Source organism: Mauremys mutica, chromosome 19 (genome assembly GCF_020497125.1).
Source record: "Mauremys mutica isolate MM-2020 ecotype Southern chromosome 19, ASM2049712v1, whole genome shotgun sequence".
Classification (NCBI taxonomy): domain Eukaryota; kingdom Metazoa; phylum Chordata; order Testudines; family Geoemydidae; genus Mauremys; species Mauremys mutica.
This window is the reverse complement of record NC_059090.1, coordinates 5,691,876-5,715,917: the sequence shown is the minus strand read 5'-3', so window position 1 is coordinate 5,715,917 and position 24,042 is coordinate 5,691,876. Positions and strand designations below refer to the sequence as shown.

At 48.9% G+C, this 24,042-nt stretch overlaps 1 protein-coding gene and 1 non-coding gene across 2 annotated transcripts; one reads left to right on the top strand and one right to left on the bottom strand.

The window, feature by feature from the left end:
- Positions 1-9,962: 9,962 nt before the first annotated feature.
- Positions 9,963-12,383, bottom strand: LOC123352831 (interleukin-8-like). The gene is made up of 3 exons (XM_044993253.1): positions 12,257-12,383; positions 11,356-11,473; positions 9,963-10,228 (listed from the first exon to the last, which is right to left on the bottom strand). The coding sequence occupies exons 1-3, from the start codon at positions 12,327-12,329 to the stop codon at positions 10,084-10,086; spliced, it is 336 nt and encodes a 111-aa protein (XP_044849188.1). The 5' UTR covers positions 12,330-12,383; the 3' UTR covers positions 9,963-10,083.
- Positions 12,384-14,542: 2,159 nt separating this feature from the next.
- On the top strand, positions 14,543-14,706 carry LOC123353329. Its single transcript, XR_006574470.1, has one exon. It is a non-coding gene; the product is annotated as a U1 spliceosomal RNA (small nuclear RNA).
- The last annotated feature ends 9,336 nt before the right edge of the window (positions 14,707-24,042 follow it).

The following is a 24,042-nucleotide window of genomic DNA, read 5'->3' as shown; positions in this document are numbered from 1 at the left end:
AGAACGGTCAGATCAAAGATCCATCTAGCCCAGTGTCCTAGTGTCTTCTGACAGTGGCCAGTGCCAAATGCTTCAGAAGGAATGAACAGAACAGGGCAATTATAGAGGGATAATTATTTATATTTGTTAACCTGCTGCCTATTAATTTCATTGGGTGATGCCCTGGTTCGTGTTACGTGAAAGGGTAAATAACACTTCCTTATTCACTTTCTCTGCACTATTTGTGATTTTATAGACCTCTAGTCATCTCTTAGTCATCTCTTTTCCACACTCAATAGCCCCACTCTTTTTAATCTCTCATCTGAAATCTGTTCCATACCCTTAATTTTTCTTTCCCTTCTCTGTACCTTTTCCAAATCTAATATATCTTTTTTGAGATGAGGCAACCAGATCTGTACGCAGTGTTCAAGGTGTGGGCAAACCATGGATTTATATAGAGCCTGTGACAAAGTTCCTCCTCTACCTTGGTGGGTCCTATGCTTACTGGCAGATTTGCTCGCCTCACAGATTCACCCTGTGGGTCGGGAAACAGCCCAGAGACCTTCCCCTCTGGTAGAAACCACAGTTCAGGTCAATTCCTCCTGTGTCTGATCAGGAGTTGGGAGGTTTGGGGGGAACCCAGGCCCACCCTCTACTCTGGGTTCCATCCCAGGGCCCTGTGGACTGCAGCTGTCTACAGTGTCTCCTGGTACAGCTGCGCGGCAGCTACAACTCCCTGGGCTACTTCCCGATGGCCTCCTCCCAACACATTCTTTTTCCTCACCACAGGACCTTCCTGCTGATGTCTGATAACGCTTGTACTTCTCAGTCCTCCAGCAGTATGCCTACTCACTCTCAGCTCCTTGCACGCCTCTTGCTCCCAGTTCCTCAACACACTTCCTCTCCTCTGGCTCGCTTTGGCCTGACCGGAGTGAGCCCTTTTATAGCATCAGAGGGGTCTTAATTAGAGTCAGGTGCTTAACAGCCTCACCTGACTCTTAGCAGGTTAATTGGAGTCAGGTGTTCTCATTAGCCTGGAGCAGCCCCTGCTCTGGTCACTCAGGGAACAGAAAACCGCTTATCCAGTGGCCAATATATCTCCCTTCGACTACTCTGCTGTTCCCCACTGGCCTGGGTCTAGCACAAGGTATTATGATATTTTCTATCATATTATCTATCCCTTTTCCTAATGGTTCCTATTGTTCTGTTCGCTTTTTTGCTGCTGCTGCACAGTGAGCGGATGTTTTCAGAGAACTAGCCACAATGATTCCAAGAACTTTATTGAGTGGTAACAGCCCGTTTAGAATCTATCATTTTATATGTATAGTTGGGATTGTGTTTTCCACTGTGCATTACTTTGCATTTATTAACATTGAATTTCATCTGCCATTTTGTTGTCCAATCACCCACTTTTGCGAGTTCCCTTTGTAACTCTTTGTAACAGCTTTGGACCTAACTATCTTGAGTACATTTTAATTATCAGCAAGCTTTGCCACCTGTCGGTTTGCGCCTTTCTCCCGCTCATTTATGAATATGTTGAACAGCACAGGCCCCAGTACAGACTCTGGTATTAACCTGTCTCCACTGTGAAAACTGACCATTTATTCCTACCATTTGTTTCCTGTCTTTTAACTATAGTTACTGATCCATGAAAGGACCTTCCCTTGTAGCTTACTCCCAAGCTTACGTTGCTTAAGAACCTTTGGTGTTGGACCTTGTCAAAGGCTTTCTGAAAGTCTAAGTACATTATATCAACTGGATCACTCTTGTCCACATGCTTGTTGACCCCCTCAGAGAATTCTAATAGATTGGTGAAGCATGATTTCCCTTTACAAAAGCCATGTTGACTCTTCCCCAACGTATTGTGCTCATCTGTGTGTCGGATACTTCTGGTCTTTACTATAGTTTCAACAAATTTTACTGGCACTGAAGTTAGGCTTACTGGCTAGTAATTGCCAGAATTGCCTCTGGAGTCTTTTTCAAAAATCAGCGTAACATTAGCTATCCTCCAGTCATCTAGAACTGAGGCTGATTTAAGCAATAGGTTTCATACCAGGTAGCAATTTTTCAGTTTCACATTTGAGTTCCTTAAGACTTCATGTGTGAACACCATCTGGACCTAGTGACTCATTGCTGTTTAATTTATCAATTTGTTCCAAAACCTCCTCTAATGACACTTCACTCAATTTGTCATCTGAAAAGAATGGCTCAGATGTGGAAATCTCCATCTCAGCCTCTGCAGTGAAGTCCAGTGCAAAGAATTCGTTTAGCTTTTCCACAACAGCCTTTTCTTCTTTGAGTTCTCTGTTAGCACCTCAATAGTCCAGTGGTCCTACTGACTGACAGACTTCCTGCTTCTGATGTACTTAAAAACATTTGCTGTAAGTTTTTGTATCTTGCTAGTTGCTCTTCAAATTCTTTTTCAGCCTGACTTGATTTGTCAGATTTTATGCTCCTTTCTAATTTCCTCACTAGGATTTGTCTTCCAATTTTTAAAAGATGTCTTTTTGCCTCTAACCACCTCTTTTACTCTGTGGTTTAGCCATGGTGATAATTTTTTGGTCCTGTTTACTGTTTTTTAGAGGCATATGTTTAGTTTGAGCTGTTTTTAAATAGTTGCAATGCAGTTTGCAGGCATTTCACTCTGGTGACTGTTCCTTTTAGTTTCCGCTTAACTAGTCTCCTAATTTTTGTGTAGTTCTCCTTTTTGAAGTTAAATGCTACTGTGGAGGGTTTCTTTGGTATTTTCCTCTCTACAAGCATGTTAAATTTAATTACATTACAGTAGCCATTACCAAGCAGTCTGGATATATTCACCCCTTGGACCAGATCCTGTGCTCTACTTCGGACTAAATCAAGAATCGCCTCTCCTCTTATCATAAGAACATACATAAGAACATAAGAACGGCCATACCGGGTCAGACCAAAGGTCCATCTAGCCCAGTATCCTGTCTACCGACATTGGCCAATGCCAGGTGCCCCAGAGGGAGTGAACAGAGCAGGTAACGATCAAGTGAGCTCTCTTCTGCCATCCATCCCCACCCTCTGACAAACAGAGGCTAGGGACTCCATTCCTTACCCATCCTGGCTAATAGCCATTGATGGACTTAACCTCCATGAATTTATCCAGTTCTCTTTTAAATGCTGTTATAGTCCTAAGCTTCACAGCCTCCAAAGGTAAGGAGTTCCACAAGTTGACTGTGCGCTGCGTGAAGAAGAACTTCCTTTTATTTGTTTTAAACCTGCTGCCCATTAATTTCATTTGGTGACCCCTTGTTCTTGTATTATGGGAATAAGTAAATAACTTTTCCTTATCACTCATGATTTTATAGACCTCTATCATATCCCCCCTTAGTCTCCTCTTTTCCAAGCTGAAGAGTCCTAGCCTCTTTAATCTCTCCTCATATGGGACCCTCTCCAAACCCCTAATCATTTTAGTTGCCCTTCTTTGAACCTTTTCTAGTGCCAGTATATCTTTTTTCTCTATCCCCTTTTTAATGATTCCTAATATCCTGTTTGCTTTTTTGACCGTCTCTGCACACTGCGTGGACATCTTCAGGGAACTGTCCTCGATGACTCCAAGATCTTTTTCCTGCCTCACTGTAGCTAAATTAGCCCCCATCATACTGTATGTATAGTTGGGGTTATTTTTTCCAATGTGCATTACTTTACATTTATCCACATTAAATCTTGCGGGTTCCAGGACTAGCTGCTCCGAGAAGCAGTCATTGATGGTGTCTAAAAATTTTATCTCTGCTTCCTGTCCTGAGGTGAAGTGTACCCAGTCCATATGGGGATGATCGACGTCCTCCATTATTATTGGATCTTCTGTTTTTGTAGCCTCTCTACTCTCCCTGAGCATGTCACAATCACCATCACCATCCTGGCCAGGTGGTCGGCAGCATTTCCTTACTGCTATACTCGTATTATTCACGCATGACATTTCTATCCATACAGATTCCATGATACAATTTGTTTCATTTAAGATTTTTACTGTATTTGACTCTCTGCTTTCTTTAACGTATAGCACCACTCCTCAGCAGCGTGACCTACTCTGTCATCCCAATATATTTTGTACTCTGGTATTACTGTGTCCCATTATCATCGTTCCACCCAGCTTCTGAGAGGTCTGTTAGATAAATATCCTCATTTAATACCAGGCGCTTATGTTCTCCCATCTTAGGACTTAGACCTCTCGCATTTGTGTACAAGCACTTACAGCATTTGTCAATACTTAGTTATCTGCCTTCATGTGATGCCACTGAATGGGAGTCTTGCTCGTTTGGCTGTTTCTCTTCAGCTCCTAGCTGTACTTTATCAGCTTTTATCCTCCCCTCCTTACTAGGACACAGAGAATCCCCATTAATAGATCCTCCCCGGAGGGATGCCCCTGTCTGAACTGTGTGCTCCCCCAGCCCTGAGTTTAAAAACTCCTCTATACCTTTCTAATTGTACATGCCAGCAATCTGGTTCTGTTCTGGGTTCGGTGGAGCCCATCCTTCCTCTAAAGATTCCTCTTTTCCCAAAAGGTTCCCCAGTTCCTAATAAACCTAAACCGCTCCGCCCAACACCATGGTCTCACCCACGCAAAGAGACCCTGCAGTTTGCCTGTCTAACTGGCCCTGCGCATGGAACTGGCAGCATTTCAGAGAATGCTACCATGGAGGTCCTGGATCTCTTACCTAGCAGCCTAAATTTGACCTCCAGGACCTCTCTCCTATCTTTCCCTGTGTTACTTGTACCTACATGTACCAGGACAACCAGTCCCTCCCCAGCAAGTCTATCTAGATGTCACGGACTCACAGATCGAGCCCACTCTTGGCCCTGTGCGGTCCATGGGGGGTGCTCCTTTCAGTGCGACAGCCCTTCTCGGGGGTCCACACTCTCTCGGGGTCAGGCCCCTCCACCTCCTGGAGCCGCACCGCTCTGAGACTCAGCACGTCTGTCTCTGCCGTGGGTCCCCTCAGGGAGTCCCTGCGCTCTGGACCCCCCGGGCCTCCTCACCCCCGAAGGGGTTGATGTAACCCTGTTCTCTAGCCCGGAGCGACTCTCAGCCAGCATAAAACAGGAGGGTTTATTGAGAGTTGAACACAGCACAGGAAACTCTCAGGGCCTCAGGCTTGGCCTCTCTCAGCACAGCACATCCCAGTCCCCCTGCACCCAGGGGGGCTCTGCCTGCTCCCCCTTTCCAGCCCAGAGCCCCCCTGCTTCCCAGCTGGGCCTCTGATATCCCCAGCCCCAAGCCCCCCCTCTGTCCATTGTCTTCTCTCCAGGGAAACAGGGTCGTAAACAGGAAGGCCTGAGTCTCCTCTCCTCCCAGCCCTTCTCTGGCTGGAACCAGCTGGTCAGGTCACCGGGGTCCTCTCTCTGCAGCCCATTGTCCTCCCACTGGACAGAACTGGCTGTGTCTCCTGAGCCGGGTCTCCGGGTCACTAGGTCACCAGTCGCTGGGGTCTCTGTCCTCCAGGCCACCGGCCCGGGTCCCAAGTCTCTTTCCGGTCCTCTGTAACAACAAACTCCCTCTCCTCTCACCTCATTAAACCAATAACACCTGGGGACACAGAGTCCCACCCCCTGTGCATGCAACCCACTGGAAAACACAGAAAACCCCAAGGAAACCCCCCACTTCATCACACTAGATGTCTTGAGAGGTCCACTACCTTCGCACCCAGCAGGCAAGTCACCATGCGGTTCTCCGAGTCATCACAAACCCAGCAACCTACGTTTCTAATGATCAAATCCCCCATGGCTATTACTTATCTTTTCCTAATAACTAGGGTCCCCTCCCGTGGAAGAGTATCCTCAGGGCCAGAGGACACCATGACATCATCTGGAAGGAGGGTCCCAGCTATGGGGGTGTTTCCCTCCACTCCAGCGTGATGTTCTCCTCCCCTGAGACTTTCATCCTCCTCAACAGCACAGAGGCTGTCAGACTGGGGGTGGGAAAGTCTCATCTATGTACCTGTCTGTCTCCCTTCGCTCCTCCCGCTCAGCCACCCTGGTCTCAATAGCCCATGCTCGGTCTGTGAGGGCCAGGAGCTGCTTGCACCAAATGCACACACATGTCACCTGCCCACAAGGCAAGTAACCAAACATGCTGCATTCGGTGCAATAAACTGGATAGCGCCCTTCACTGTTGCTGGACTTCTGCATTAGTTTTACTCTTGCAGGATTTGTTTGTTTGGGGAGTGGGTGGTTATTGGCCTAAGTTTAGCATATGTTTATTAGGTGTATCTAGATCTCACTCCCCTGATTGCTGCTCCTGTTCGTTACCTCCTCTGGTTGCTTAGGAGCTGGCATTTAAACCCCTGTTAGCCCCATCCCATTGTCTAGCCCCCATCCCCAAAGGGATGAGGGATCCCAGGCTGGCAGGCTAGACTCTCAGTAGGAAGCTCTGAGCCTAGCCCAGCAGATATTAGGCTCAGCACCAGGGGCGGCTCTAGCCATTTTGCCGCCCCAAGCACGGTGGCGCGTCGCGGGGGGCGCTCTGCCGGTCGCCGGTCCCGCAGCTCTGGTGGTCCTCCCGCAGACGTGCCTGCGGATGCTCCACCGAAGCTGCGGGACCAGCGGACCCTCCACAGGGACGCCTGCGGGAGGTCCACCGGAGCCGCCTGCCGCCCTCCCGGCGACCGGCAGAGCGCCCCCCGCGGCCCCAAGCACGTGCTTGGCGTGCTGGGGCCTGGAGCCGCCCCTGCTCAGCACACAGCCCCCAACAGGGGTAGCCTTGGGGTGGGTGATGTGGGTGACCACCCAGGGCGCCATGGTCAGGGGGGCACCATCCCAGTGCCACAAGCTGGCAGGCCTGGGCTGCCGGAGCAGGGGTGAGTGTGTGCAAGCCCAGGGCTGCAGCCTGGCTATTTATTATAGTTCAAACAAGTGAGTGACCTGTGTCCCATGCTGCGGAGGAGGGGGGGAAAAACCCAGGTCTCTGCCAATCTGACCCATAGGAAAACTCCTTCCTGACCCCAAATATGATGATCAGTTAGACCCTGAGCATGTGGGCAAGAGCCACCAGCCAGATACCTGGAAAAGAATTCTCTGTAGGAACTCAGAGCCCTCCCCACCTAGTGTCCCATCACCGGACGTTGGAGATACTTGCTGGTAGCAGTCACGGCCTGGCTACATGCCACTGTAGGACGTCTCATCATCCCATCCCCTCCGTACACTTCCCACGCGCAGTCATTAGCACTCGACTCAGTATGTTAGTAGACTTTGATTGTAAGACACACACTACTCAATAGTCCAGCAGGGAGAGAAGTGTCTCCCATCTCCTGTCTCAAGACACGCTACCTTTGTGGGACCTTCCTCTAACGACAAGAACATAATTGCCGGCATATATACACAACTCCTCACACATTTTCATAAGAACATAAGAACGGCCACACTGGGTCAGACCAAAGGTCCATCTAGCCCAGTATCCTGTCTACTGACAGTGGCCAATGCCAGGTGCCCCAGAGGGAATGAACAGAACAGGTAATCATCAAGTGATCAATCCCCTGTCACCCATTCCCAGCTTCTGGCAAACAGAGGCTAGGGACACCATCCCTGCCCATCCTGGCTAGTAGCCATTGATGGACCTGTCCTCCATGAACTTATCTAGTTCTTTTTTGAACCCTGTTATGGTCTTGGCTTTCACAACATCCTCTGGCAAGGAGTTCCACAGGTTGACGGTGTGTTGTGTGAAGAAATACTTCCTTTTGTTTGTTTTAAACCTGCTGCCTATTAATTTCATTTGGTGACCCCTAGTTCTTGTGTTATGAGAAGCAGTAAACAGCACTTCCTTATCTACTTTCTCTACACCATTTCTCTACACATGATTTTATAAACCTCAGCCATATCTCCCCTTAGCCATCTCTTATATCTGTACATACATCTCACAATAACTATGGTTAAGATTAAGAGTTTGTCATGGTTATTTTTAGCAAACGTCAGAGACAGGTCATGGGGAATAAACAAATATTCACAGGAGCCATGACCTGTCCCTGACTTTTACTAAACGTAATGGAGGGAGAGAGGGCTGCGGGGTGGGGAGGAATGAGAGCTGGAGCCTCATAGTTGGGACTGACAGCCCCAACCCAACCATCATGGATGGGGGGACAAAGCTTTGGCTCAAGCCCCTGCTCCAGTCATGGGGAGGGTGGAGCAGGCACACGGCTCCAGCTGAAGCCACATGGGGAAGGGGGGGCAGACATACAGACCGGGCTCTAGCTGCACCCACAGAGGGCAGGGGTCCCGGATCCAGCCTGACCTCTTTGTTCTCCCACACCTTTAGCAGCACCTTGCAGTGGGGAAGGGCCTGGCCATTTGTTGCTAGGAGACAGAGGGTTGGTGATTTATGTACACTGGCCTTTATCTCACCACCTAGAGACTTAAGAAATGCACAAGGAAATGCGTAGGGGGAAACTGAGGCACCCACACAGTATTAGGGGAAACATTAAGAACAGTCCAACTTCGTCACACACTCTACACCCCAAATTTTAAAAATTTGAAATTGATCAGCTTTCCAAAGTTATCGCAGTACAGCCGGCCAGACAAGGGGAGAAATACCAAGTGTCGGGTCTCTCTTTGCTAGCTCAGTAAAGAAGACATTTACTGGGCAACATGGAAGGACCCCAGGGAAGCCCTGGAGACAAGAGAAGGTCTGAGTGTGAAGAACAAGGGTGAGCGTGTGTTTGTGTGTGTGTAGGGGGCAGGGTGTGAACAGAGGGACCAAACTCAGAGAAATCCCCAAGTCCACGGTCTACAATTTGTCCCATTGCTGGGAGTGGGGAGAGGCCGCTCTGAGCTCTGTGGACCCTGGGATGTCCCTGGGGCTGCGAATGGTGGTTCATGGATTTTTGCTAGTTGCCCTGGGAGGCCAGAGAAACAATCGCCTGAGAGATCATAAAGGAGAGAGCTACATGCTGTAGCTGCCCTGGCTCAGGGGAGAGGGAGTTGGAGGGTCTGGGGGAGTTTGGCTGGCAGCAATGGCATCCGAGAGTGAGAGCTGGAGTGTTTCAGGGTCTGTCTACGCAGCAATGGGGAGGGGCGATCGCAGCACGTCTAGACATACCTGAGCTGGCATGTCAAACCCAGCAGCCCTAGGCAGCCAAGTACAATCCCCCCTGGGAGCTTCGGTACTCGCCCCTGCCACTGCCGTGCCACCATGGCTCCACTGCTGGGGTATCTACCACTTGAGCCAATGGAGTGACTGGTAGCAGTAGAAGACTATTATCTTCCATGACGACCTGGGGTTAGAGGGGGATGGGGACACACACTTTGCCAGTGGGTTTCCCAGCTATTTGCTGAGGGCAGAGGGATGGTGCCACTCAGGACTCCTGGGTTCAGTTACAGGTTCTGTAAGGGAGTGTGTGACCTTTCTTCTCCTGCCACACAGCCTGTCCCTGAAACCTTCTCCTCCGACCCCTGTCTCCCCAGCTTCTGCTCCCCTCCCCTCCCACCTATGGCATCTCCCAGCAGGCCACCGAACTCTGGCAGAGGGGAGCTGGGCTTGTTCAATGACTGATGGGACCAGACATTTCAGCCTTCCTGACCCTGCCCCACAGCCGCCTCCCAAATCTGAGATGTGCTTTCCCTTCCTCTGCCAGAGCAGCCTCTGGCAACAGCAGGAAGGCTGGGCCCTGGGCTCACAGCTGGGAAGGGAGAACTCACCCCCCATCAGGTCTATGACTGGGATCCGCTTCCAGATTCAGCCAAAAGTAAGTGGGGGGGGTCTTTCTGTAGACACACCATGGTGGCATGGCCCATCCTTGGGTCTCCACAGTGACATCATAGTCACCATGGCCCATCTGTGGGTCTCCATAGTGACAACATACTGACATGGCCCATCCTTGTCCAGGAAATGGCGGGGGGGGGGTAGATTTCCTGCTCACAGAAGCAGAAGCACTGGGTCATGCTAGAAAACACTGGACTTTATTGTATCTGCAAAGAATGACAGTGGTGTTGGCAGGGGGTCGCTTCCCCATCACACACTCACTGGGGGACAAAGAACACAGAAGGGATGGAGGGAATGGGAGGGGTTCTCCTTAAATAAACAGGGCCAGAAAAATAGCCTCTCAAAACCATGCACTGAGACACATCAGTCCATATAAATAACGTGGGGCGTTACGCTGAGTTCGTGTCCATCTGCTGCTGTCTCAGCTGTGCAGGCCGGGTGTCTTTAAGTGATTTTTCTTGCTTTCCTTTACATGTGGCCAACCGTATCTTACTGGGATCAACACAGACTTCCTTCCCCTGTGTGAGCGTCACTCTGTGGAGAGAGAGAGATATGAGCCCGGCTCCCTTCGCAAATGCAAAGCGACACCTAGACTGATCACAGCTCACGCAGCAGGGCAGTGGCTGTGGGAGCGCTGGGAACGAAGGCGTTTGTCCCTGAAACGGTCGGGTTCTGCAGTGAAATCGGTTCTCTTGAACGCAGGAGGCTGACAGAGCTGCCTGGGCCCAGGCACGGTGCTGTGGGGCTGCTGCTGTGGCACTTGCCTCCCCCAGCTTTGACACACACCTCAATCCGGACCTGCAACATCTTGTGCTATTGCAATCTGTGGCCTCCCCATGCAGCCCGGTCAATACACCATGACCATGGCCTGCTGCGCTGCCACCTTGGAATAGGAGCCCCCAGCTGCTGTCCTAGGCTGCCTATCCCCTGCCAGCCCAATTCCATCCCCCACCCCCAGCTCTGCAAATGCCCCTCACTCCTGAGCTACAGCCCCCACCCTGCTACCGTAACCAGAGCCCCCACAAACCTTGGCCTGTGCACCCTGACCCTGCTGAGCTGGGCTCCCTGCTAGCCCAGAGCTGGGGGGCACATGCACTTCTAGTGCATCTCTGACTCCTACAGCCCCCGAACCTCAGTTAGCCAGGCCCTAGCATCCGCCAGCATCGCCGCCTAGTGACACCTGCCCCTTAGCAACCGTGTGATTGCCCCTTTCCATTCGCCTTTTGTAACTCAGCCCCACTGGGCCAGGCTAACGGCCAGGAGACCCCCTGGTTTGTTTCTTTCATCATTTGCAGCACAGGCGGTTCAGGGACACCATACAAACGCAAAGATATCCCTTCCCACCATGCACTTTGTTCCTGTAGGGAGACGTTTGGTCATATACAACACTTGACTCCGTGTTTGTAAAAGTGCCGCAGAATCTTTAGTACTGAAATTGCAGCATTAGAGGACGGACGTCGTTACAACAGCTGATACTGAATCTCGGCTACAAAGTAGCAGAGGTGGTAAAGACCACGGAGTGGGAGAGCAAATTACTGGGTTTGCATATAAAAGGTAAAAAAGCGTTGGTGGCATTTTGTTTGACTGTATTTGGCAGCGCTATGGGCACAAGATGAAACAGGCACATTGACCCCACCTGGGTGACACCCCGGGATACTCACATCACGGCCTGGCGGGAGCAGTTAGGACCTGTGCGTCTGCAACTTTTGATGTATTTTGGAGAAATTCTTCTAAGCACAAAATTATCTTTCATGCAGCATGTGTTGCTCTGGCTGATGACTGGGAAAGAGAAGAGAAAGGGGATTAGTTCTCCTTCCCTCAGTAACAAGGAAGAGCCAACTTGAGAGAATTTCTTACACTGACTAGTTCTGTGCTCATTAGCAGCCAAACCCCCTTTCTGGGGGCAGGAGGGAATTCGTGGATGCTCCCCCGTCCCCTCCACAGTCGGGTTAATTGTTGTTGTGCAGGGAAGGGAGTCTGCCCTCCACTGACACAAGAAATGGACTAGTCTCCATCGTGCCACTGAGTGAGTGGAGTTGTCACTTTGCCGCTCTGTGCCTCAGTTTCCCTGCCAGCAGCATTGGGATAAGGGTACTTGTACTCCCGCCGGGGGCTAGCGAGGGTTAATTCAGTGATGCTGGTGAATGCCTTTCAGAGCCTGGGACAAAGGGCTATCGATATCTGAGCTCTGGAGCTGGCAGCTCTCGGCCTCCAGATCACAAAGCCTTATCCCCATTTTACAGATGGAACTTGAGGCCCAGGACGAGTCCGGCTCAGATTTTCAAAGCTTCCTAGGGGATTTTGGTGCATTTCGGTGGGACCTGGGCAGCCAACCCCCTCAGGCAGCTTTGGAAATCAGCCTCAGTGATGGAGACTGGACTTGTACCCAGATCTCCTGAGTCCCAGTGCAGGACCCACCCACACCCCCTCCTTCCTCTGCTTCACCCACTTCCCTTCCAAAGCTGCAGGGCCCTAACACTGGGTGCTGGAAATGCCTGGGCTGGAGGAGCCTGGCAAGGCAGGGCTCTGTAGGGTAAGGAAAGGGGCAGACCCGGTACTTACAGGAATCGCAGTGGGCTTCCGTCCAGAGAGCGGCAAGGAGCAGCGTTGCCAGGGCTAAGGAGGTGACCTTCATTTCCAGGCAGGTTCTCTTGGCTCCGGTTCCAGCAGAGGCAGGTTGCTCCACAGTGGGGTGGCCGAGAATGGTCTGGCTTCCCCCTCGCCTGCCTCTGTATTTTATAGCCCTCGGCAGGGATTTCCATGGATGCGTTGGAGTGTGCGTGGAGGTGGGGAAGGGGATGGAGAGGAAGAGTTATTAATAAATGCTAATGAAGGAATGGAATCTACGTCTCCCCCACACATGTACCGGTGGCCAGAGGGGACAGAACAGGGGCTGGAAAGTCTCTTGCTGATTTACAGATAAAGAGCCAGCCCTGCACATGCTCATGGGGGAAGGGCAGGCTGTGGTTTTAAGTTCAAATTTAGTCACTTGCAAACCACACAGGATGACACACGATTCCCTGCCCCTGTGTTTGCTGAAGTCCTGCGCTGAGTCTCTCTCAAACCCAGCTGGTGACACCGGCCGGTGTGCCCTGGAAAGGAGACCAGATCAGGCCCATCTCGTGCAGATGGGACGGTGGGGTTGAATGGGTTTCAGTGGGCCGATTTCCAGCCTGTGGCGGCAGAACTAGAGTTAGTTTTGCTCTCCAGCTGCCCAGCTCTGAAGTCAGCACCAGGCTGGGAATACACTGCACCATGACACCCTCACCTCCACACTGCTGCTGGCGGCAGCGCTGCCTTCAGAACTGAGCACCCAACCAGCACCCTCTGCACACTGCACGCGGGGGGTTCTGATCGTTTGTGTTCCTCTGGCCATACAGCCCCTGGCCACCATGCCCACAGGAAGGGGGGACCCAGGGGCTGGCCTGCTGGCTCTGCATGGGCACATCCCCACCAGGCTGGCAACTGCAGGCAGCATCACTCCTCCCCTGCCTGGCTGGCCACCTAATAACCTCACGACCCACTGAGGAGTCGTGATCCCCAGTTTGAAAACCCTGTCAGATCAATATACTGTCTAGTGAAAACAAGAATGTTTTTAGCAAAAAGAACAGGAGTCCTTGTGACACCTTAGAAACTAACACATTTATTTGAGTATAAGCTTTCGTGGGCTACAGCCCATTTCATCGGATGTATGTAGTGGAAAATACAGCAGGAAGATATATATAGACACAGAGAACATGAAACAATGGGTGTTACCATACACACTATAACAAGAGTGATCAGTTAAGATGAGCTATTACCAGCAGGAGAGAAAAAAACTTTTTGTAGTGGTAATGAAAATGGCCCGTTTCCAGCAGTTGACAAGAAAGTGTGAGCAACTGTAGGGTGGGGGGGGCATAAACATGTGGAAATCGTTTTACTTGTATAATGACCGGTCTACTCCCAGTCTTTATTCAAGCCTAATTTAATGGTGTCACGTTTGCAAATTAATTCCAGTTCAGCAGTCTCTCCCTGGAGTCTGTTTTTGAAGTTTTTTTGTTGTAATATTGCGACTTTTAGGTCTGTAATTGAGTGACCAGGGAGATTGAAGTGTTCTCCGACTGGTTTTTTAATGTTATAATTCTTGACATCTGATTTGTGTCCATTTATTCTTTCACGTAGAGACTGTCCGGTTTGGCCAATGTACATGGCAGAGGGGCATTGCTGGCACATGATGGCATTTATCACATTGGTAGATGTGCAGGTGAACGAGCCCCTGATGGTGCAGCTGATGTGATTAGATCCTATGATGGTGTCCCTTGAATAGATATGTGGACAGATTTGGCAACGGGCTTTGTTGCAAGGATAGGTTCCTGGGTTAGTGTTTCTGTTGTGTGGTATATGGTTGCTGGTGAGTATTTGCTTCAGGTTGTGGGGCTGTCTGTAAGTGAGGACTGGCCTGTCTCCAAAGATCTGTGAGAGTGAGGGATTGTCCTTCAGGATAGGTTGTAGATCCTTGATGATGCACAGGAGAGGTTTTAGTTGGTGGCTGAAGGTGACGGCTAGTGGCGTTCTGTTGCTTTCTTTGTTGGGCCTGTCCTGTAGTAGGTGACTTCTGGGACTCTTCTGGCTCTGTCAATCTGTTTTTTCACTGCAGCAGGTGGTTATTGTAGTTGTAAGAACGCTTGATAAAGTTCTTGTAGGTGTTTGTCTCTGTCTGAGGGGTTGGAGCAAATGCAATTGTATCATAGAGTTTGGCTGTAGACAATGGATGGTGGGATGTGGTCTGGATGGAAGCTGGAGGCATGTAGGTAAGTATAGCGGTCAGTAGATTTCCGGTATTGGGTGGTGTTTATGTGACCATCGCTTATACTTACCTGGCAGGGGAGATACCATGATCATGAAGGTGGTTTTCCCAGGGTGAGGCTCATCCATTGCACGGCGGGTGTGCTGACCCCTGCGATTTCCCCAAATGCGGGAAACTCGACTGCATAATTTGTGATAGTGGGGGACTGCGTTCGCGCTCTCCCCTGAAAAAAAAAAAATTAGCACTGGACACTACAGTTAGGTGCCACAAGTACTCCTGTTCTTTTTGCGGATACAGACTAACAAGGCTGCTACTCTGAAACCTGAAGAATGTTTTTGTTATCAAAGAACAAAGAGTTAGATGATGCTGTGACACTGACAGATCAGCCAACCTGTGTGTACCCATTGTAACTTAACCGGAAGCATTACTATTGTAATCAAGATGCTTCACTCATGTATGGATGTCAAAGAAATGTTAATTAAACTAGCAATCCCCAACTCATTGATAAGAATCCAAGGGTAGATGCTAAAAGTTTAACAATGTAACCAGATTAGCTTTCAGAGTAGCAGCCGTGTTAGACTGTATCCGCAAAAAAAACAAAACAGGAGTACTTGTGGCACCTTAAAGACTAACAAATTTATTTTAGCATGAGCTTTCGTGAGCTAAAGCTCACTTCTTCGGATGCATAGAATGGAACACACAGACAGGAGATATTTATACATACAGAGAACATGAAAAGGTGGAAGTATGCATACCAACAGGCAGAGTCTAATCAATTGAGATGAGCTATCGTTAGCAGGAGGAAAAAAAACTTTTTGAAGTGATAATTAAGATGGCCCATAGAAGGTGTGAGGAGAACTTAACATAGGGAAATAGATTCAATTGGTGTAATGACCCAACCATTCCCAGTCTTTATTTAGACCACAGTTAATGGTATCTAGTTTGCATATTAATTCAAGTTCAGCAGTCTCTCTTTGGAGTCTGTTTTTGAAGTTTTTTTGTTGCAAAATTGCCACCTTCAAGTCTGTCATTGAGTGGTTAGAAAGGTTGAAGTGTTCTCCCACTGGTTTTTGAATGTTATGATTCCTGATGTCAGATTTGTGTCCATTTATTCTTTTGCGTAGAGACTGTCCGGTTTGGCCAATGTACATGGCAGAGGGGCATTGCTGGCACATGATGGCATATATCACGTTGGTAGATGTGCAGGTGTACGAGCCCCTGATGGTGTGTCTGATGTGATTAGGTCCTGTGATGGTGTCACTTGAATGGATATGTGGACAGAGCTGGCATCAGGCTTTATTGCAAGGATAGGTTCCTGGGTTAGTGTTTATGTTGTATGGTGTGCGGTTGCTGGTGAGTATTTGCTTCAGGTTGGGAGGCTGTCTATAAGCGAGGACTGGCCTGTCTCCCAAGATCTGTGAGAGTGAGGGATCATCTTTAAGGATAGGTTGTAAATCTTTGATGATGCGCTGGAGAGGTTTTAGCTTGTCGCTGTTCATCCCTTTCATGAGTTAATTGACTTAATTATGTATGCAACTGTGTCCAAGTAACCTTAAGATCAAAGATGTGAGATACTGCAGGAAGCTAGTAATGTTATCTATTGTCTTCAGCTTAACTATCTCTGTTATAATGAAGGATTGTCTAATTGCCTGATGTGAATGAGTGTAACTAGCTACCTGTGTATGCACAGGAAACAGATTCATTTCAAAGCAAAGGTCCACATGACCTATTCATCTTCCTGGGAAAGCTCTGCTATGACAGTTTGTGAGGAGGCTTGTCAGCTGGCCAGAAGAATGCTAAAGGAAAGCTTCCGGCCTGATCCTTTCGTCTCTAGTCTGCTTAAATTTTGAACAGGGAAAGTATAAGTCGTAAAATGGAGATCTTCCAAATAATTATTTGGAATACAGGCAGCCCTCGACTTTACGCCGTTCGAGTTATGACGAATGGCACTTACGCCATTTATAAACTGACACCCTGTTTCGACTTTCCGACATCGATTTCGACTTTACGATGCTCGAACTGACGCAACAACCCACCGGCGAGCAAGTTCATACATGCACATCGACATTCTGCACCGCCCAGCTCCCTGTATCAAGACGTTCAGTTGCTGGTCCGATGTCATTTTTATGTTCTGAATCTTTGTGCTTCCAAACTGTTTTTAAAATGTAGTGGTTCTGTGCCCATAATGGGGGTAGAAAAGCATACAGCTGATGCAAGTGATGTTTCTTCTTCTTAGAAACGTAGAACAATTACTATGGAAACAAAAATGGAAATAATTAGGAGGTCCGGAAAAGGTGAGACGCCAGGTGAAATTGGTAAAGCTTTGGATTCCCCCAAACGACTATCGTGACCATCCTGAAAAACAAGTTACGAATTCAGACACATGGTAAGGGCTCAGCTCCTGTGCAGTCAACTGTGATAGATAAGCAGTATGTAGGACTTTTTGCCCAGGTTAAGAAACTGTTAATTGTTTGGCTGGAGGATCAAAATCAATGACGTGCTCCTGTAAGTTTAGGCATAATTCAGGAAAAGGCTAGCAGTCTTTATGATGATCTAAAGAAACAACAGGGGGAGAGCACCAATGCTGAGCCTTTTTTTAACGCAAGTAGGGGGTGGTTGATGCATTTTAAAACCAGGACCAATTTGCATAACATCAAGGTCTCAGGTGAAGTGGCCAGTGCTGTGAAGGAGACAGCTCGTGTTTTTCCTGAGATCACTGAAGATCATTGAAGAGGGTGGGGATTGTGATCGGCAAGTTTTTAATGTTGATGACACTGGGCTCTTTTGGGGAAAAAAATGCCTTCGAGAACCGACACGGCCAAAGAGGCGAAACCAATGCCAAGGTACAAAGCTGCTAGAGATAGGCTCACTCTTTTGCTGAGTGCAAATGCTGCAGGTGACTTTAAACTTAAACCTTTGCTTGGTCAGAGAACCCCAGGGCTCTCCAGGGATGTTCCACGGCATTTTTCCCAGTGATATGGAAACCCCATCCTAAGGCGCGGGTCAATAGGAACATTTTCGAGGATTGGTTTAATCATCATTTTGTGCCAAGTGTCAGGGATTATTGCAGCAAAAACAGTCTTGCATTTAAAGCATTGTTAATCCTCAACAATGCTCCTGGTCATCCAGCCATCCTTGGTGACATGTGTCCTTACATCCAAGTGGTGTTTCTGCCCCCAAACACCACCTCATTGTTGCAGACGGTGGACCAGGGAGAAATTGCATCCTTCAAGGCCTACTGTCTTAGCAGCACATTTGCCCAGGCCATCAGGGCAACTGAGAAGGAAGGTGGACCAACTCTGAAGGAAGTCTGGAAGGTCTTCAACATTTACAATGCTGTTAAGAACATTGGTGAGTCATGGAATGAAGTCAAACAATCAGATTTGAATGGTGTTCAGAGAAAATCATGTCCTGATTTTGTGTCTGACTTCCAAGGTTTTATAGACACTGTTGAGGAGGAGACCAAAACTGTTGTCGAAATGGGCAAAGAACTCAACTTAGATGTTGCACTAGAGGATGTTGAGTTCTGAAGAATTAACTAATGAGGACCTCATTGCTTTGGAGCAGCAAAAAATGGCAAAGGGAGAATCATAGACTCATAGAATATCAAGGTTGGAAGGGACCTCAGGAGATCATCTAGTCTCACTCCCTGCTCAAAGCAGAGTCCTGCACTTAGGATGGAAGAATCCCATACATTGCTACAGACTAGGGACCGACTGGCTAAGCGGCAGTTCTGCAGAAAAGAACCTGGGGATCACAGTGGACAAGAAGCTGGATATGTGTCAGCAGTGTACCCTTGTTGCCAAGAAGGATAACAGCATATTGGCTGCATTAGTAGGAGCATTGCCAGCAGATCGAGGGAAGTGATTATTCCCCTCTATTTGGCATTGGTGAGGCCACACTTTGACTATTGCATCCAGTTTTGGGTCTCCCACTACAGAAGGATGTGGACAAATGGGAGAGAGCCCAGCGGAGGGCAACGAAAATTATTAGGGGGCTGGGGCTCATGACTTATGAGGAGAGGCTGAGGGAACTGGGTTATTTAGTCTTCAGGAAAGAAGAGTGAGGGGGGATTTGATAGCTGCTTTCAACAACCTAAAGGGAGGTTCCAAAGAGGATGGAGCTCGGCTGTTCTCAGTGGTGGCAGATGACAGAATAAGGAGCAATGGTCTCAAGTTGCAGTGGAGGAGGTTTAGGTTGGATATTAGGAAACACTATTTCACTAGGAGGGTGGTGAAGCACTGGAATGGGTTCCCTAAGGAGGTGGTGGAATCTCCTTCCTTAGAGGTTTTAAGGTCAGGCTTGACAAAGCCCTGGCTGGGATGATTTAGTTGGGTTGGTCCTGCTTTGAGCAGGGGGTTGGACTAGATACCTCCTGAGGTCCCTTCCAACCCTGATATTCTATAATTCTATGATTCTATGAGCCTCATATATGGTGACTCAAGCTTTCAATGACCTCTCACTATCTGGCTCTCTAGATGGGATCCCAGGGCAGGATTGCCTAAAGGGGATTGTATTTGGCTTCCGTTAATCACTCTAGTATTGCAGAAGTTGTTTTGTTACTGGCTCGGAGAATCTAATTATAGAATAAACCACCAGTTTGTAGGATTGTCTGCCCTATTCCTTGCAGTGGCCCTCTCAGTGTGGCCCCTCCAGGCATCCGGTCACAGAGGGAAAGTAAGAATACAGGAAACAACAAGTTACATATAAGTCACATTCGTAACATGCTTTCTAGAGCCTCAGCTTAACTCCCAAGACATCCCCCTGTCTCCGAACGCTTAGCTTGCTATGGCTCAGGCCAGCTGGGTTGTCTCTCTGTCACAGGCTTGTGTGACCTTGTGCCTCTGAGCCGCAAATCCTGCCGGTAACGTCTCCGGGCAATAATTGAACAGGAAGAGCAAATGGGAAGCCTTTGACTTTCAGTGACCGTGTTGGTGTGGGGCCAGGAAGTGAAATGGTGCAGGGAGGGAAACCAAGGTGGCTTCTGTTCCTTTTTCTCACTTGGAACCTTGTCGGTGCGATTTTTCCATTCTGAGGTGGACTCAGGTGGGAGGAGGCTGCTGCTCCCTCCACCCCAGCAGCCACAGGCTCCCTGATACTTGCCCTTCCCTTGGGTTTGCCTTCATTAATTAGCATAACAATGGCCAAAGGCCAGACTGTCCTGTTGGGATATGTAAGGTTTAAAGCAGGAAACTGTGAAACTGCTGGTGAAAAGGGATGTCATTAGGGAGTAAAGGCACAGGCAAGCACCGCCTCTGCGCCTGATAAATAAAGTGTAGGGATTTTTCTGTGCTTGATAGATTTAGGGCTACCCCTCTCCACTCCCTTCTCCTTGTTAAGGGTTTGATAAGGTTGCAGCTGCCTTGCTGGGTAAAGTAGCGTCAGCTCCCTCTCCCTTTCGTTCCCAGCTCCACAGGCAAGTTTGGGGTCATGGCCCCTTTCTCCTTTCCCTGCAAACTGCTGATCCAAGAAGTTTATGATTCCAATTATAGCAGAGAAGTGTATCTTCAAAGTAAAATTTATCGATAGAATATGCTAATGAGGTCAATAGTAATTGGGGCGGGGATAATTATATTCAGTATTGATTATATGGGTGTTCATTTTACTCCATAAGGGTTTCGGGGGGTTGTAGTAAATACAGGAATTTACATACTAACTTAGATAATAAGAGTGTGCTGTAACTCATCCAGTGCTTACTGGACAACTGGGTCCAGGGGAACAAGTATCTCAATAAAGAAGCCCGTCTACTCAAATCCACCTCTGAGTCAGCCTGCTCCTTCTTCTTCCAACATGTCCTTATGAATCCAAACAGCTCAGCTGGACTTCCTGACCTTCCTCGGGGCACCCCGGATCTCTTGCCCTCAGCCTTCCATGCCCCTGAATTAGAGCTAGAAGGACTCATTAAAAAAAAAAAGCCATAAGAATCTGAAAATGATAAAAGCGGCACATTTGTAGGGGGGCTATATCTTGGGAACCCCTTAACTAACTGGCCCCCAAATTGCACCACAAGCTGTACTCCAGGCTCCGTTGCCACATATCAATTTTTAAAACAATTTACGTTGTGACGTGGATTTTAGTACACTTTGAACATTCTGAGCGTCTCCTCTGGGGGAGGGCTGTATCTCTGGAACCCCTTAACCAAACGATGCCCAATTTGTCACACAATCTCTACTCCAAGCCTTGTTGCGGCACACCAGTTGTGAGGACCATTACCCTCCAGATGTGGATTTTAGAGCATTTTGATTGTTAAAATCAGCTCCTTGAGGGCCCCTTGACCAGCCCAGAGTTGGCTGAGAAGGTCTCTGGCTGCAGTTGTTAATTTTTAATAAATGTCAAGATAACTGGACAGGAGAAATTCCAGGAGACTGGAAGGAACTAATGTTGCACCAATATTTAAAAAAGGCAAGCTGGATGACCTAGGTTACCATGGGCCAGTTATTCTGACATCAGTCCCTGGCAGAATAATGGAAAGGCTGATACAGGATTCATCTGATAAAGAATTAAAGGATAGGAATATAATTAATGCCACTAAACATGGTTTTATGGGAAATAGGTTTTGTCAAACACACCTGATTTCATTCATTGATGAGATTACAGATTTGGTTGATAAAGGAAACACCATTGATGTAATAGTCTTTGAGTTGTATGAGGTGTATGACTTAGTCCCACAAGGCATTCTGATTAAAAACGAGCACTACCCGACATCAGTAAAGCACATGCTAAATGGACGAAGAACTGGCTCATGGACAGATCTCACCAAGTAGTCATGAAATGGATGCGTTTCTAGTGGGGTTCCACAGGATCGGTATGAGCCCTGATGCTATTCTGTATCGTCATGAATGAGCTGGAAGTAAATATCAAATCACTGCTATCAGATTTGTGGATGGCACGAAGACTGGCAGAGCAGTAAATAATGACCAAGTCAGGGCAGTCATATAGAGCGATCTGGATCACTTAGTAACCTGGGCCCGTGCATGCCAAGTGCATTTTATTACAGCCAAATGCAAGGCCATACAAACATCTAGGACCGAGGCATGCAGGCCGCACCTGCAGAACTGGGGGCTGTATCCTGGGAAGCAGTGAAATGAAAAGGATCTAGGGGTCACAGTGGGCAGACATGGAACACAAGCCTTGTGTGACACGGGCATCGCTGTGACATTGGAAGTAAAAACAGGAGAGTGGTGAGTAGGCGCAGAGCAGAGATTTCACCTTTGTCTATGGTGCTGGTGAGATCAAACCATGGATTAAAATTTGTTATTAAAGCTAATGTTAAAATTATATAATATACAGGTTGAGAAAAGAGAGTTTGTACATCTGGGTATAGATGTGCTTAGATTATCCACAAATACAAAGTTTGTTTTTTAAGTTATAAGATATATATAGTGCATAATCAGCAATAACCCAACTTTAGGTGAATGAATTTAAGAATACTGTTTATATATTTAGCATACAAGTGCTCGGGTACATCACTCATGAAAAAAGTAATACAGAGCACTGGTGGCAGAAAGCAAAATATATCGATGAGTGAAGATTGTCCCTCAGTAATTGAGAATGTAGGGTAGGATGTCCATTTAGAAAAAGAGTCCATCAGGAAAGTATCTGAGTTACTTTCCTGACTGCGCTTCTCATCGGTAGTCCAGCTCATTCCTCCTGGTATTGCTCATCTCCAGTGATGTGTTCTATGTAGATGTCCCTTGACCACCTGATGGTATCTGACACCATGAGTTGCCGCATCATCTGAGCATAGCATTGACCGACTCCTCATTCCAGGAGTGAGCAAACTACGGCCCGGGGGCCACATCTGGCCCTCCAGACATTTTAAACTGGCCCTCAAGTTCCCGTCGGGCAGCAGCGTCCAGGGCTTGCCCCACTCCATGAGGCTCCCAGAAGCAGCAGCATGTCCTCCCTCAAGCACCTACACGTAGGGGCAGCCAGGGGATTCCACAAGCTGCCCCTGCCCCAAGTGCTGCCCCTGTAACTCCCATTGGCCAGGAACTGCAGCCAATGGGAGCTACAGGGGTGGTGCCTGCCGACAGGGCAGTGTGCAGAGTCACCTGGCCACACCTCCGCATAGGAGCCGGAGAAGGGACATGCTGCTACTTCTGGGAGCTGCTTGAGGTAAGTGCCACCCAGAGCCTGCCCCCCTCCCATGCCCCAACCCCCTTCCCCAGCCCTGATCCCTCTCCCGCCTTCCAAACCCCTCCATACCAGCCTGGAGCAACTTCCTGCACCCCCAACCCCTCATCCCCAGCCCCACCCCAGAGCCCGCACCCCAGCCGGAGTCCTTCCCCTTCTCCCCCTACACCCCAATGCCCTGCCCCAGCCCAGAGCCCCCTCCCGCACGCTGAACTCCTAATTTCTGGCCCCACTCCAGAGCCCACACCCCCAGCCAGATCCCTCACCCCCTCCTGCACCCCGACCCCCAATTTTATGAGCATTCATGGCCCGCCATACAATTTCCATTCCCAGATGCAGCCCTCAGGCCAAAACGTTTGCCCACCCCTGCCACATTCTCTCAGCACTCGCTTGTTACTGGGGTCCCATGCGCCCAGGGCTCAGACAATCGGAGCATGAGTTTGAACCGTGCTGCCCCTAGCTCTCAGGGTGTTGGCCAGAGGGGTGTATTTCTCCAGCTTTCAAGATCGGGCGTCATGGAAGGCTCCGGAGTCCTGTTCTCAAAGGGCACTATGACATCCACCATGATGATCTTCTGCCCGTCCTCGTTGGTGATGACGATGTCCAGTTGCAGTTGGCTGTCGGTTCCGAGGATAGTGGAGTTCACGGCAACCTCCCCCACAGATGGCGGGATGGCTCTGGCCAGGCGATCGTGGATGGTGTTGTGTCACAGCTGCCAGGCTCCGGAATGGGGCTTGCAGCTACACAGGAGATGGGGTAGTGTCTCATTGGCATAGCTGCACTTCCTGCATCGCTTGTCCTGGTTCCCGTGGTGGATGGTTCCGTCCAGCGGGACACAGTTGAGCCGGGCCCTGTGGATGAACCTCCAGTTGGCAAATCGGGTGAAGCTGCCCCTGGGGAGGAAGTGGTTGCTGGTGTCCTGCTTGCATGTCAACTCGAAGGCCTTACCCTGGTCCGGCTTCTACTTCAGGTTTTCCACCTATTGGCCAATACACCCAGGTCTGGTATCTGCATTTCAAAGGGATGTGGGAAAAACTGGAGTGGGTGAAGGGAAGAGCCACAAGAATGAGTCGAGGGCTGGAAAAAATATCTTTCAACGAGAGACTGAAAGAACTCAGTCTGGTTAACTTCTCAGAGCAAAGAGCAAGGGGTGACGTGGTGACCGGATACTAGCACCGTCCAGAACATACCAGGCAATCAAACACTCTTTAACCCAGTGGAGAAAGGCAGAACCATGACCAACGGCTGGAGGCTGAAACCAGACAAATCCCAGTAAGACATCAGGACCACATTTTCCACAGGGAGAGTGATCAACCAGTAGAACAAACTCCCAAGGGACGTGGTGGAATCTCCATCCCTGGATGTGTTCAGACCAAGCCTGGGCATGTGACTCACAGAGATGCTTTAGCCAAACACAAGCTGTTAG